The 16,669-nt window shown below is 37.7% G+C and overlaps 1 protein-coding gene across 1 annotated transcript in view; it reads right to left on the reverse strand.

Moving 5' to 3' along the window:
- Window positions 1–16,669, reverse strand: part of nphp1 (nephronophthisis 1) — an 89,654-nt gene that overhangs the window by 40,804 nt on the left and 32,181 nt on the right. The window contains exons 9-14 of the mRNA XM_072246858.1: window positions 14,853–14,937; window positions 10,576–10,670; window positions 9,726–9,854; window positions 8,960–9,034; window positions 4,385–4,495; window positions 2,978–3,060 (exon numbers count right to left, since the gene is read on the reverse strand). Coding sequence (XP_072102959.1) covers window positions 2,978–3,060; window positions 4,385–4,495; window positions 8,960–9,034; window positions 9,726–9,854; window positions 10,576–10,670; window positions 14,853–14,937 — 578 coding nt within the window. The remainder of the gene's footprint in view (window positions 1–2,977; window positions 3,061–4,384; window positions 4,496–8,959; window positions 9,035–9,725; window positions 9,855–10,575; window positions 10,671–14,852; window positions 14,938–16,669) is intronic.

Raw genomic sequence — 16,669 nt, forward strand, 5'->3', positions numbered from 1 at the left:
CTCAAACTGCAGGGTGAATCATATCATAATCACTGCCTCCCAAGAATGCTAGCATATTATGATCAATGTCTCCCATTGTTAAGATAAATAACCAACAGTGAATGGACAGAAAATGGATAAACAACAGTGGAAAAAATAAATATATACAATACAAACAAGAGAAAATCTGCAGACACTGGAATCAACTTCCCAGCTCTTTACTTCATCCCTCTCCCTCCAGGTTTCACCTACTACCTGGTGGTTCTCTCTCCCCTTCCCCCACCTTTTAAATCTATTCCTCAGCTTTTTTTCTCCAGCCCGGTCAAAGGGTTTTGGTCCAAAACGTCAACTATACTTTTTTTCCATAGATGCTGCTTGGCCTGCTGAGTTCCTCCAGCATTTTATGTGTGTTGCTTATATACAGTACAGTTGTGATGGTTGTGTTGTTACATTTGCACACACTACTACAAACTAAGCTAAAATATTTCCATACTTGTGATAACTTAAACTAAATGTACAAATGAAATTCTGATGGGAAAAAGAGCTTCCTCTGTCCATTTTCTGGAAACTAAAAAAAAATGTTCTTATGGCATTTCGCTTCATGTGCTCCAAATGCAAAGCATTGATTTGCATCAGACAGATTTAGTCTATTTTATATAATATATTGTAAAGAGACGAAAAAGTGAAGTTTCATATTTGATAATTATAAAATAAGGATCAAATTACTCAGAAAAGATAGTGATAGATTTAGCAGATTTATTCACTGAATAGTAAGCTAATCCAAATTTCATTTTTAGGTTCATTAATGTTAAATAATTTTTCACATTCTAATTGAAGATAGCAAATTTAAGCAGATTATTCAAAATAAGAATGCATTTCCGGGAACAATTCTGAAAGAGTATTGTTAATTACATCAGTGTTAAGGAAGCTGCTTTAATTTCATCCATTGCAATTTACTGCGCGGTCTTCAGGGATTCAGAACAGGTGCCAGAGAACTCTTGGCATTTGATGAGGCCGAAAGTGCACAGCTCACCATTTTGGTACAAATTCCAGAATGCAAGCAACACATCCTTCCCATGGAAGGATCCAAACAGTGGCCAAATGGGTCTTACATTCTTTGTCTTTGAATTCAGGAGCACAATCTCTCCTTCAGTTTTTCTTTGAAAATGAGATTGCAAGTAGCTATCGCACATAACAAGTGTGGTGCAGTCAATCCCTTCAAGAGCCTTGATAAGCCAAAACAGTGATTCTCAAAAGTAGCCTTTAAATTTTAACTTTTGCATTTACAATATTCTGAATATCATAATGTGGTTACTACCGGCCACAAATGACCATCTCCAATCCACCAACTTCCATAATTTATTCAAAGGTCTCAGCTGGCATTAATATAACTACTGACTTTCACCTTTGCACCCAGCACAGGCTCCCTTTGCATTTGATGATTCTAGACTCAATTACATCACATCCTTAACAAACATGAGCTTTCTCCATCAGTTGGCTTTGCAGGCTGAGCCAGTATTTCATTGCCCATTCCTAGTTGTCCTTGAGAAGGTGATGATGAGGTGCTTCCTTGAATTACTGAAGTCCTTAAGGTGTAGCTATGCTGTTAGAGAAAATTAACACCCTCTGCCTGTTCACCACCCTCACCCTCAGAACATCCTGGACCCCTTCACAAGGGAGAGAACATAGCATTATAGAATCATGCTTGAGACCACAGACTATCTGCTCACCTAACCACAGAATCCACTAATGCTATTACTTTCTTGTCCTCTCTCCTCGTTCCCTAACACTAATAATTTCATGCCCTCTAGTGTGCTGAAGTCCCCAAAGAAATCTTTTTCCCCACTTGCATCGAGTACAGAACACTTGATAGAGTAAGATGCCCTTTGGGGTCTCCTGAACTACCTGCAAGCTCTTTTGTGTCTGTTAGATGGTCACTTGGTGCCAGTTTGACCACTTAGTGAAACATTATATCCATTGAGCCTTCAGCTTGGGAGATGAAAGTAAGTGTTATCAGTAGTTGCTCCAAATCCAAAATCCTGAATTTCAGATTCTAGAGTTCTTGCAATCAGACAGAACAGAAACAGGCCCTCATTACCAAGTCTATGCCAAGCTTTATGTATTCATTTACACTAATCCAACACCAATTCCACTTGCATTCTTTCCAACACAAGATACTACCACTCACCTACACACTAGAGGAAAATTCACCAGCACCAAATGAACAACCAATCCCATAACTTAGGGAGGAATCTAGAGCACCTAAAGAAACCCCATGACGTCATAGGGCAAATGTGCACTAACACACCAGAGGCCAGTACTGAACTATGCTCACTGGATCTGTAAAGCAATGGCGCTACTAACAGTATCACTTCCCCCATTGGTGGTTACTCAACACAGTTTCCATGTAGCATAGAATATGTTTTTCACAGGTTTACGGTGTCCTGCTATTACTACATCTATTAAGTTATCTCACTTAACCGAAATAAACTGTTTAAATACAAAAGGACTCAGCTGTCACTCAGAGACCAGGTAAGCAACAACTTGCCTTCCAGTTTGATAATTTTTTAGCTTTTTCTTAAGTGTTGATGTTAATCATGCTCTCTTATTCCAGCTCTTCATTCTCATGGTTTTCTCTTCTGTCTTAAGCTAATTCTTACTGTTCAAATCCCTTACTGTACTAAATTCCCTGTTCACCATCTTCCCTAATTTGGTACTGTGCAACATATGTAGTAACTGTACTTGGAGAATTGGACTTTATTCGACTGTGCAGCTTTCTAACAGTGAAATCTAGTAGCAGTGCTCATTGGCAGTGCGTTGAATTGGGGGGAAATAAGACATCTTTCATATCTTGGAAGCATGGGGCTCATGTATGTGAAATGTTCTCAAGCACCTGAACAGCAGAATATTGTTGAGGAACCAAAGCTAAAACAATTATGCACAAGATTGGTATTTGCTTTTAGTTTTCTGAGTTGATACTTAACAAAACTTCTTTTACCTGTGGGGAATAGCAGTGCCTTCAGCCGTAAAGAGTGGCAAAAAAACCCAGCCACAGCTTAATTCCCCTCGATGACCAGTTGACTAAAAATGTAAAAAAGATTTCATAAGAATGAGAGAAATTTTCATTTTAATTTAGCTGATGTATTCAAGTGTGACCATAGTAAGTAATAATTACACAGTATTTTATCAATCCAAAGAAACAAAAGGAAGTAGAGGCCCAGTGAATCCAAAAGGAAAAAAAGTAACTCCTGTTATTTCAACTGAGAGGAAGGACAGGCAGACTGTAAGTATGGATGGACAGTTGGGACCAGCTGCGCCCAAGGGGGCACGAGTAGAGCTTGGTGAGTAGGATTAAGAAAACTCCAAGGCGAAGAACAGGAGGATGACTAGAGTGAAGGTAAAACTCATCAAGGATCAAAGAGGAAACATGCTTGAAGTGAGAGGAGGTAGGGAAGGTCGTTTGCCTCAGTATTTATCAGAGATACCTTGACATTTGTGGGGACAGCATAAAGCTGGCTGATATGCCAGAACATATCAATTTTAAGAAAGAGGATGTGCTGGAATTTTTGAAAACATTAAGATAGTTAAGATCCCAGGGCTGGATGGGATATATCTTATGTTAATACAGGAAGCGAGGGAAAATATTGCTGCACCTTTGGAGATGATTTTTGCCTCCTCACTGGTTGTATATAGTGTGTTGATCTGCATTAATCTAGAGATTGAGTTCAAGAGCTGTGAAATAATGCTGCAGTTCTATAAATCCCTGGTTAAAATATTGTTAAAATATTAAAATCCCTGGTTGCCTCATTTTCGGCAGGATATGGAAGCTTTAGAGAGGGTGCAGAGCAAATTTACCAGGATGCTGCCTGGAACAGAGAGCAAGTCTTACAAGGATAGATTGAACAAGCTAGTGTTTTTCTCTTTGGAGTGAAGGAGGATGAGAGGTGACTTGATAGAGATATACAAGATAACCTAGTGGACAACCAGTGACCTTTCCCCATGGTAGAAAAGGCTAACACATGGGTCATAATTTTATGGTTACTGGAGGAAAACACAGGGGATGTCAGAAGTAAGTTTTTTTACTCAGAGATAAGTGGATGCAGGGGTGGTGGTGGAGGTGGTATGTTAGGAACACTATTAGATAGGTAGATGGATGAAAATAAAATGGAGGGCTATATGGGAGGGAAGGGCTAGATTGATCTTAGATAGGGTACAAGGTCGACACAACAGCTTGGGCCAAAGGGCCTGTACTACGATGTAATGTTCCATTTATGTAGATTTCTCATTTAGGAGATATCTACTGCATTTTATAATACATATTTAAATGAATAAATATTTATTTTTACTTTGTAAAGTAATTGCTCTGGAGTTGCAATTATTTGTAAATTATAATTAGACAACTTACGCTATAAATATAGGAAATGCCCACTTCAAAGAGAATACCAATATCAGGAGACTGTGAATTTGACCTCATAAAACATTCACCATCCAACAGGCTGGGAAGTATACCTGTAACCTGTAACATCACAGAAAATAAATATCAATTAAACTCTTCTGGTGCAATGAGTATGAATCAAAAATACCTGTGGAAAAACAAAAGATATCAAATGTACGAGCTTTTACAGTCAGCTTTAAACAAGATAAGCTTTATAGTCCAAAGATAAGACTTTATAATCAGAGACAAGCACAGTTGTCTGCTATCACTGCATTTACTTTGGAAACATAACCAAATTTTAACTTCATTGTGAATATAGTACAAAAAAGAATCTGAATATGAATGCATTTCATATTCAAAAGCTTGAAGGGAGAACCACAAGCAAAATGTTAAAAACAGATGACCTAACTCAAAGTGAAGGCTTGAAACACAGACTGTAACTTTAAATAAGATTATTACAACTTCTTATCATCAACAATACAATGTAATATTCTAATTATTTCCATAAAAAATCATCAATGGACATGGCTCTTGTGAAAATTTTGTATAAGGGAACATTTACAAATGCTGTGTAATTTTTTTCCATCCTTCAGGACACGGATATCTACATATTATTCAATTATATAGAATTTGCATTCAAGAATACAAGTTGCATATTTATCAATTACAATGAACATCCCAACGTCAGTTGTGAATACTTTTATCCCCGTTCTGCAACACATTCATGAAGGAAAACATACAGTAAACCTAGTAGTTTCTACAAACACTACTGAGGTCTATACTGAAAGGTATTGCAAATATCAGATATTGACAGGATTTTAATATTAGAAGAATGACAAAAGAAATAATTTCTGGGTTTTGTTTCTTGATTTGAAGTACTGAGTTGGCTTCAGTGAAAAGTAGCAACTGGTACCTCACATCATCGCCGTAACTCATTTCCACTATTTGCATTCTATGATTTAAAGTATTTCTTTGTAATATCAAATAACCACATAACACTAAAGCTAAGCAAGTAGGATAACCACACATACCAGATCACCAATCTCCATCAGGAAAAATTGTGTCAGAAGTTTTTTTTTAATTATCAGAAGCTAAATCACTATTTGAGACAACTGGTGCACCTAGGTTTTTGGTGGCGAGAATAGGTAATGAAATACAACCACATTCACAAAGTCAGTTGCTGATTTGTCAGAGATATTTCTCAGGTAACTTGAAAGACATATTTAAGAGACAAATAGAAATTGTGGGAATGGTGAACATGCATGGGATATTGTGAATGAGAACATAGTGGATCATGTGGCTGACTGTACTTGGGGTGGGGGGAAGCTTCTGATATACGAAAGATTTTAGTCATTTACAGGCAATTTCCTTCCCACATGTTTTTTTACACTCTTCCTTAAGACAGTCAAAACATTTCTTTGAACAAGTTTTGGTCACATTTTAAGATCATCTTCCCTGATTCAGTATTTTTATCTGATTATATTCTAGTGAAATGCCTTGGAACAGCAACCTTAAAATGCTGGCAATACCTTACTTTGAAGCTCTTTTCTAAATTAAGCCAATAACGAAAAATCAATAAATAATGAGTATCCTTGCATAACTTCTGGGAACATTACCCAATTATATTTGTCCTGTTATCCATTGCAATAATTGATTGAAATGATTTACATGATAGCTTTCAGAAATTAGGCTCGGCTCCATGCTGCAATACTGTTAACAGTTGAGAAATCAAGCTGAGTGAAAATTTATTCAATACAAAATATCTGTTACTGGATCTGAATATTTGAAAAATAAAAATTCTCAATTATGCAGCATATCAAAAATTTAAACCATATCACACAACGAAACATAGCTGTCATGGAAAATGCTGATCTTTTGGCACTACTTAATGCCAACAAATTCCCCCCCCCCCCAAATACCTTCAGCATCCACAACATGAGAAATATCAGCCTAAAGATGCACTTCAAAATACACAAATACACAATAAAGCAGATGCTGAAACAAACCCAGAAAACATTGGAAATACTCCATTAAGTAGTGCCTGTGCAGATCATTAGAACCTGGAAGATTCACCCTGCTATCCTCTCCACAGTAACTGCCTAATACAGCATCCTCACATCACTTTCTCTTTTTATTAACATCATTCAGTATAGCTGTAGTGCAGAACAGCTCCTGACCTTCATTATGCCACAAATTATGGAATTTTCACAAGCTAAACAGCAAAAATTATTTCAGAAATAAACTTCAGAAAGTGAATGATTCCTTAGATAGCTATTTCCTCATATTTGCTGAAACTAATTTTACAGAGAAACAATATATAAATGTCATTTCATCCACATACTGGTGTTTGTCCTCGACATATAGTAATCCTAACATCTTATGCTTAACTTTATCTATTTTATTTATTTATTTAGAGGTACAGCGTGGAATGGACCCACCCAGCCCTTCGAGCTGCGCTGCCAACAACTTATGATGTGACCCCGGCCCAATCATGGGAAAGTTTACAATGACCAATTAACCTACTAACCAGTACATCTTTGGACTGTGGGAGGAAACCGAAGCATCCGGAGCAAACACACATGTTCACAGTGAGGATGTATTCCTTACAGAGGACGCTAGAATTGAACCCTGAACTCTGATGCCCCGAGCTATAACAGCAACACGCTAGCCACTACCATGGTGCTTAGTTGTTCGTTAATCTTTGTTTATATATAGTTTTCATAAATTCTATTGCAATTTTTTATTTTCCTGTAAATGCCTGCACAAAAATGAATGTCAAGATAGTATATGGTGATATATACAGTTGCAAGAAAGAGTTTGTGAACTCTTTACAATTACCTAACGTTTTGCATTAATTACTCATAAAATTCGGTCTAATCTTCATCTAACTCACGATAATTGAAAAACTTAAACTGCCTAAACTAATAACAAACAATTGTACTTTTCATGTCTTTATTGAATACAGAGTTTAATCATTCACCATCCAGGCTGGAAAAAGTATGTGAACCCTTGTATTTAATAACTGGTGGAACCTCCTTTAGCAGCAATACCAAACGTTTCCTGTAGCTGCTGATCAGACTTGCAGAACGGCGAGGAAAATTTTAGACCATTTGTCCATACAGTTCCTCAAATTTCTGGGATACCTTGCATGAACAGCCCTCTTCAGGTCATGCCACAACTTCTCAATTGGGTTAAGGTCTGAACTCTGACTTGACCATTCCAAAACACAAATTTTCTTCATTTTAAACCACTCTGTTGTTGATTTACTCTTGTCTTTTGGATCATTATCTTGTTGCAGTATCGAATGTCTATTAAGCATCAGTTGACAGACAGTTACCTTGACATTCTCTTGTAAAATGTCTTGATACAATTTTGAATTCATTGTTGCCTCAACGATTGCAAGCTGTCCAGGTCCTGAGGCAGCAAAGCAGCCCCAAACCATGATACTCCTACCATGTTTCACAGTTGGGATAAGGTTTTGGTGTTGGTGTGCAATAACCTTTCTCCTCCAAATAGCAAAGTGCATTTCTGCCAAAAAGTTCAGCATTTGTCTCTTCTGTCCACAGAGCATTGTCCCAGAAGCATTGTGCAACATCCAGGTGGTCTTTTGTACACCTGAGTCATGCAGCAATGCTTTTATTTTGGAAAGCAGTGATTTCCTCTGTGGTGTCCATCCATGAATACCATTCTTGTTCAGTGTTTTTCTTATAGTGGACACATGAACAGAGACTTTAATAAGTTCTAGAGATTTCTGCAGGTCTTTTGCTGCTATCCTGGAGTTCTTTTTCACCTCCTTCAGCATTGTACGTTGTGCACTTGGTGTGATCTTTGCAGGGCGCCCATTCCTAGGGAGAGTAGCAACAGTACTGAATTTCCTCCATTTGTAGACAACTTCTCTTACTGTGAACACTCAGGTTTTTAGAAATGCTTTTGTAGCCTTTTCCAACTCCATGCATCTCTACAATTTTTCTTCTAAAGTCCTCTGGAAGTTGTTTTGATTGAGGCATGGTGCACATAAACAGATCTTTCTTGAGAAGAATAGGCTTTGTCAGTAACCTGACTTTGTGTAACTTTTTTATAGGGTAGGACACCTCTACAACCCACACCTCCGACCTCACCTCATTGTTGGAACACCTGACTCCAAATAGCTTTTGTAGAAGGCATTATCCCAGAGGTTCACAAACTTTTTTGAACCTAGACTGTGATTGTTTAAACGGTGTACTCAATATTGACAAAAAGTACAATTGTTTGTGCGTGTTATTAGATTGAGAAGATTGTGTTTGTCTATTATTGTGACTTAGATCAGACTACATTTTATGAGTAATTAATTTGAAAAATCAAGTAATTGCAAAGGGTTCACAAACCTTTTCTTGCAACGGTACATACTTTGATTGTAGTTTGTTCCCCTGTACCTTTAATCCGCTTTTCTTTTAAAAGTAAATCCAACCCATTCTTTAATTGATTGTCTCTGCTTTATCATTAACTCGTACTGCATTTCACAGCATCACACCCCTGTTAAAAACAAGTCAGGAAAGGTAAACCTACTCTTGGAGAAAAGGTCCATGTTTTGGGGTTCTTTGGTTGCCAAGTTGCTCTGATGGTATGTATATTACTGACAACCTGAAATACAGAAACAATGTGATTAAATAAGGACTAATTATGGAGTATACACTAAAAAAAACTTTACTTTCCTCATTAAGCATGACAAGCTATGCACACGTTTGCCATTGAGACGTGCAAATCCCCTGTTATTACCTTACACATCTGTAAAGAACTTGTCAATGAAGCCCTTCTGGTCCAGATCACTGAGGCCCTACATGGCACAACGGACTTGCACAATATAAAACAAATCAAGTGAATTGGCAAAACAATGCCCCGTCCACAATTCAGATAAGAGAGCAACACCATACAGTGGTCCTGCCAAACTTAGAAGTTTTTTCAAGGCTTTGATTTTCCCCTTTTATTTATAAGCATAGAATATGTTGTCCAGAATAAACATAATCAAGGACAGGAAAAGTGTTCCATTTACAAAATTCACATGAGCATACCTGAGATTTGCTTGGCTTCACACCCACGTCCAATGTCATCACTATTCACATAACCTACATTTTTGATTGTGCCAATATAAATGGAGCTCAAAACCTCAATTGCGTAATGCCCATAGCATAAAGAAGGTTGGGAACCCCTGGTCTAAAACTTTCCTATCTATGTACCTATCCAAGTGTTTTTCAAATGTTGTTAATGTACCTACCTCAACCCTTTTGATTCTAAACCCTAACCAAACTGAAGTACTTGTCAGTACGTGACTTACCTTTAAACTATCGAAGAGACAGCAGCGAACATGTCTGCTTAGCACCTGGACACCTGACACTGGCAAAGGAATCATTTTACAGCTCCACAGCGTAAACAATAGTTCTATGTGCGTCTTCTTTGGGCGGACCTGTCAAGGTCAAATGAAGTGAGAATCTCGTACAGACATTTAATGTTAATGCTCATTTACCTACCCAATACTAAAGCAGATGCCAGAAATTTAAAGCAAGAACATTTAGGGCTATACTCAGCAGTTCAGGTAGGATTTGTGAAGAGAGGAACATAATCCTTTACAGTCTTGACTTGTTCTCATGAAATGCAGATGAAGAATGAAATAAAAATCAAATATTAATACTAGATTACCAAACTTCAACAAAGTATATGATATCCTTGTGACATTGCATCAGAGTTAAGCATAATTCCAGCTGAACTCAGGGTAAAGATATCATAAGGGCTTCCCCTAATCCCAGTTTATTGAACATCCACAGACACTTTAAAAAAAAGAATGCCACCAAACAGGGGACTCATGAAACAAATCCCTAAGATTTGTCTAATTGCAACTACATCTTCCATTAGTACTCTGTATTAGACAAATAATTCTGCAATGCATGGATAATTTTTATGAAGAATGATTACATATTGCAACTGTATACTGTTTGTAGTTAAATAAACAGAGTTAAAACTATTAGAGCTCAAGACTAAATTGGATATGTGTTTAAAATTATATTGGAGGAGGGCAGGTACTTGTAAGAGTACCATTTATTTGTCAATAACCAAATATTCTTTCCAGGCATTGTAACTTGAATTTCAAGTCAGGATCTACAAATGAATGATAACTTAAATATACTCACACCACCATGTGATTGGTCCCAATGAAGGTCTTTAAAGTACAATTTGGATTGTGTCAATGTAGGCTGCAGAAAGTAACTCATGTGGAATTTGTTTCCTATGGGATAAAATACATAATGAGGCTTTGTATACTTCTCTTTTTTTCTTTTCCAATCTTTTTATTAATATCAAAATGTTAAACATAACATAGTATTAATACAAAGCTATTGGGAATACATTGTTAATAATTAGCATATATAAATATAAACTCAGTTAACACACAGATATTAAACCTCCCAAAATCTTACAGAATACTAATATAAGAGAAAAATGCAAAAGTAACATGGAAAAAGAAAAAAAACAAAATACCCCAATTTAAAAAACACAATCTAAACAATACTAATCAACTTTTTTTTATTTCAAAATATACTTTATTCAAAAATAAATATATACAATAAACCATTCAATAACTTTTCATCCTTTACATACATTTCCATTATACTCAGTACACATCCGTATTTATAGCCACCCACGTGGCACTCCAGTAGTTCAGCTTACCATATCACTGTTGAGGGGTATACTCCCCGCCCACTGACCACTCCCACTCCCACGGGTGGAGAAACCTATACCGTGGTCCTTCCCCACCGGGCCCCTGCGGTGGCTGCACCGAGTTTCAGTGCGTCCCTCAGCACGTACTCCTGCAGCCGAGAATGTGCCAGTCGACAGCATTCTCCCACGGACATCTCCATGTGCTGGTAGATCATCAAGTTTCGGGCTGACCAAAGAGCATCTTTCACCAAGTTGATGATCTGCCAGCAGCACCGGATGTTGGTCTCCGTGTGCGTCCCCGGGAACAGCCCGTAGATCAGAGAGTCCTCTGTTACGCAGCTGCTGGGGATAAAACGTGACACTAGCCTGTCTATCCTCCTCCACACCCTCTTTGCGAACTGGCAGTGTGCGAAGAGGTGGGTCACAGACTCCTCCTCACTGCAGTCCTCCCGTGGGCAGTGGGGTGCGGAGACGATGTTCCGGGCGTACAGGAGGGCTCTGACTGGGAGGGCCCCTCTCACCACCAGCCAGGCGAGGTCTTGGTGCCTGTTGGTGAGATCTGGCGATGAGGCATTTTGCCAGATGAACTGGACAGTCTGCTCAGGGAACCACCCCACTGTGTCCATCACGTCCTTCTCCTGCAGTGCCTGCAGGACACTTCGTGCCGACCACTGCCTGATGGCCCTGTGGTCAAAGGCGTTCTCCTGGAAGAACTTTGCTACGTAGGACAGGTATGCCGGCAACGACCAGCTGACTGGGGCATTGCGTGGGAGTGGGGCCAGACCCATCCTTCGTAGCCAGGGCGACAGGTAGAATCTGGGCACATAGTGGTACTTGGTGCCCACGTACCTGGGTTCTACACACAACCTGATGCAGCCACATACGAAGCCGGCCATCAGGGTGAGGGCGACATTGGGGACGTTCTTGCCCCCGTTGTCCAGGGACTTGTGCATGACGGTCCGTCTCACCCACTCCATCTTGGATCCCCAGACGAATCTGAAGACAGCCCGAGTGATTTCCGAGCTGTAGGAGCGGGGGACGGGCCAGACCTGCGCCAAGTACAGCAGCCCTGAGAGCACCTCACACCTGATGACCAGGTTCTTGCCCGTTATCGACAGGGAGCACCCTCCCTACAGTCCCAGTTTCTGTTTCACCTTGGCAGTCCGCTCCTGCCAGTTCTTGTTGCACGCCTCAGCCCCTCCGAACCAGATCCCCAACACCTTCACGTGGTCAGACCTGATGGTGAAGGGGACGCTGGATCGGTCAGGCCAGTTGACGAAGAGCATGGCTTCGCTCTTCGTGCAGTTGATCCTGGCCCCCGACGCTAGCTCGAACTGTTCGCAGGTGCCAATCAACAAAATAATCAACTAAACTAAAGAAAAGAAAAAAATATGGGCTGTTGTGTTACTTCAGATAGGACCATTGGTGTCATTAACTCTGCCCCTCTCTCCATATATTTAAGAGTAATAGAATAGGTTTGGAAAAGGTCAAATTACATCGTATGGAAGTGTTGAATAAATGGCCTCCAAGTCTTTTTGAATTTAATAGAAGGATCATGAATGACACTTCAAATTTTTTCTAAATTTAAACACAACATAGTTTGAGAGAACCAATGAAATGTAGTGGGAGGATTAATTTCTTTCCAATTCAGCAAAATGGATCTTCTAGCCATTAATGTAACAAATGCAATCATCCGACAGGCTGAAGAGGTTAAATAATTTTGTTCTATCATTGGTAGACCAAAAATTGCAGAAATAGGGTGAGGTTGTAAATCAATACTCAGAACAGTTGAAATAATATCAAAGATATCTTTCCAATATTTTTTCAAAAGAGGACATGACCAAAACATATGAGTTAAGGAAGCTATCTTAGAGTGACACCTATCACATACAGGATTTATATGAGAGTAACAACGAGCTAGTTTATCTTTAGACATATGGGCCCTATGTACTACCTTAAACAGTATCAGCGCATGTTTAGCACATATAGAGGAAGAATTAACTAATTGAAGAATTTTTTCCCATTTTTCTATAGGTAAAGTAAGCTTAAGTTCCCTTTCCCAATCATTCTTAATTCTATTAGATAAGTCTGGACGTATTTTCATAATTGTATTATAAATAGTCGCTATTACACCTTCTTGAAAAGGATTTAAATCTAAAATTTCTTCCAAAATATCCGTTGGATTCAGATTCAGAAAGCTAGGAAGAACAGTATTTAAAAAGTTTCTAATCTGTAAATATCTAAAGAAATGGGATCTAGGCAAATTATATTTATTAGATAATTGATAAAAGGACATGAAACAATTATCCAAAAATAGATCACAAAATCATACTATACCTTTGGTTTTCCAAACCAAATAGGCTTGATCCATAATATAGGGTTGAAAAAAAATAGATATAATAGGGCTTGCTAGAATAAATTGATGCAACCCAAAAAATTTTCGAAATTGAAACCATATTCATAAAGTATATTTAACTATTGGATTATCCATTTGTTTATGCAATTTAGAAAGAGCAAAGGGAAGCGAAGTCCCTAAAATAGAACCCAGTAAAAACCCTTGTACAGATTTACATTCAAGATTTACCCAATGTGGACTTGAAATTATGTCCAAGTCCCATGTCCAAAATTTTAAATATCGAATATTAATTGCCCAATAGTAAAATCTAAAGTTCAGCAATGCCAGACCACCCTCCCTTTTAGACTTCTGTAAATATCTTTTACCTAACCTAGGATTTTTATTCTGCCATATATATGAAATTTTAGAATCAACGTTATCAAAAAAGCATTTCAGAATAAGAATTGGCACCGCTTGAAATAAATATAAGAATTTATCTAAAATAATCACCTTGATAGCTTTGATCCGACCAGTCAATGACAAAGACATTGGTGACCATTTAGTAAACAGATGTTTAATCTGATCAATTAAAGGTAAAACAAATTAGCCTTAAATAAATCCTTGTGCTTTTTAATAATTTTAACCCCTAAATAAGTAAAACAGTCGGTAACCAATCTAAATGGTAAACATCCATAAATTGGAACCTGCATATTTCACGGAAAAAGTTCACTCTTATTAAAATTCAATTTATAATCAGAAAAATTACTAAACTGAGCCAACAAGGATAAAACTGCAGGAATGGATTTCTCAGGATTGGAAATATATAATAGCAAATCGTCTACATATAGTGATAATTTATGTATCTCATTCCCACGGGTAATACCAAGAATATTAGGAGAATCTCGAATAGCAATTGCTAAAGGTTCTACAGCAATATCAAATAATAATGGACTAAGAGGACATCCCTGCCTAGTACCACGAAATAACTGAAAAAAGGGAGATCTTTGATTATTAGTAAAAACCGAAGCTACCAGGGGTATGATATATCAATTTAATCCAAGATATAAATATCGAACTAAAATTAAACTTCTCAAGGACACTAAATAAATATGGCCATTCGACTCTGTCAAAAGCTTTCTCAGTATCTAATGAAGGGACACATTCTGGAGTTCTAAGGCTTTGTATACTAATACTCCGCTATTCCCCAAGAAGTTTCGCACAATAATTCTAAACCTCCTCAAACAATACCATCCATATCTCATTGTAAAGTTGGAATTTTGGAATTACTACTGCACTCTCGTCACAAAACCATGAGTTCACATTAGAATTCATTTAAAAACAAACATCAAGTAGTTTGAAGTTAATGAATTAGTTAATATTTAAGTACTATGAATAGTTAATTTCAAACAAGATTACCTTCTGTTAGCAGCTGTGAAAGAGTAGATGCTCTGAAACCTTCTGGAATGGCTCCCTTTTCCACTAACATATCAACAGCAGTAATCTGATTAAATAAAAGATTCAAAGTTAAAGTTGTTAGATACAAGCTATAATGAATGATTGAATGGGGTGACAGAAGTGACTCTGCTTTATTTCAACAGAGTTATTGTTCCAGTAAGCAGGAACTGAGTTTAATACCTCTTCCGAAAGATGTGTCATATTTAATAATACAAGACCCTAAGTACTACTAGAACATGTAAAATTTGTATGGCACTATAAATATGGGAAAATATGCCAATTCATTAAGCTATAAATTATCAACGAACATACATAGTCCACCGAAGTAAATTATCAGTTTCTCAATAAATTAGTGACTAATATACTGTTAGTGAATTTGTATTATATTTCAACCAAAAAGCACAATTCCACAGATCAGGTAGAAATTTTTCTAAAATTTCAGCATTAAAAAAAATCATATTCATATGAGTGCTAACTTCTTTGCCTGTCCTGCTTAATCATAATTAATAAACACTTACATCGTAGCAAATTGCATTGTTGTGGTAGGAAATGTCCCAAGTCTAACAGTGTCAACCGTGACTCAGCATCCTAGCGTGTGATCAAGTCTGAGTTCCAGCCCAACTTGAGACTTCAGGAGAAATTCTAGGCTGATACTGTGGCAAGGGACTGCTGATCAGTTGAAAGCTCCTTCTTTCAGCTAAGGCATTAAACTGAGAGCATCAGCACTTTAATGTGGATGCAAAACATACCCACAAAACCTTATCAGAACAGAGCAAACACTGCCCAGTATTTGTTTAGCATCTTTTCCAGTACACAAGTGAAAAGGAGAATGAAATAACTGTTACTCCAGATCAAATAAAGAACACGCTAAAGAACACAATAATATAACAAAAACAAGAAATAGAAATACATAAGATAGCTTATATACATAGATTTATTGTATGTCTATAAAGTGATGCTAGACACAGGAGCGTTTATACATAAGGTGCCTGACAGGAAATGATAAATTACTGTGGTGGGGGGTGTAAAGGGGTGGGTTAGTAGCTGGAGGTGTTGATCAGCCTTACTGCTTGAGGAAAGTAACTGGTTTTTGAGGCTGGTGGTCCTGGCATCGATGCTATGTGGCCTCTTCCCTGATGGGAGTCCATGAGCATTGTGGGTGGGATCATTCACATATTACAAAATATATTTATATTAAAAATATATATTAATGTATTTAAAATGATAAATTGCACATTATGAGATTGTTCCTGGTGGCAGCTCACTGTGTGCAAATTGGTGGCAACATTTTCTGCAGTGACCATAGTGGACACAACTGCTATATAAATACAACTCTTTAAAGTATATATCTAATATCCAGCGAGAACACAAGATTAGAAATGTAGGAGTAAATTTCTAAAAAGTGTCCTTAATTTAACTGTGGTGAACCAACTTAATTTCCTTTCTTATCATGTTATTCTCTCATTTTGTAGCTACCCATTCAGTTGCTCCCTCAAACTGATTAAGGCATTTGAAGTGCATTTCTGGTTCTAGTGCACCATTAGCTCCCCCTGCTGGAAACACTAGCCATAACAGCAATTAAACCAACATACAGCTATCAAACCCCATTTAGTATCAGAGTTTAAACACAGAGTAAAGGTCACTTGGAAAAGAAATTGGAAAATTCACCAGGTCACGAAAGAGAAGAAGAGTAGGGACAGTAAACAAAATTTGTGGGTGCACCAAGGTCTGGAAGAACATTGCTTCATTTGATTGTATATACATTTAGTCAGATGACA

The sequence above is a fragment of the Mobula birostris genome, chromosome 2, assembly GCF_030028105.1.
Source record: "Mobula birostris isolate sMobBir1 chromosome 2, sMobBir1.hap1, whole genome shotgun sequence".
NCBI lineage: Eukaryota > Metazoa > Chordata > Chondrichthyes > Myliobatiformes > Myliobatidae > Mobula > Mobula birostris.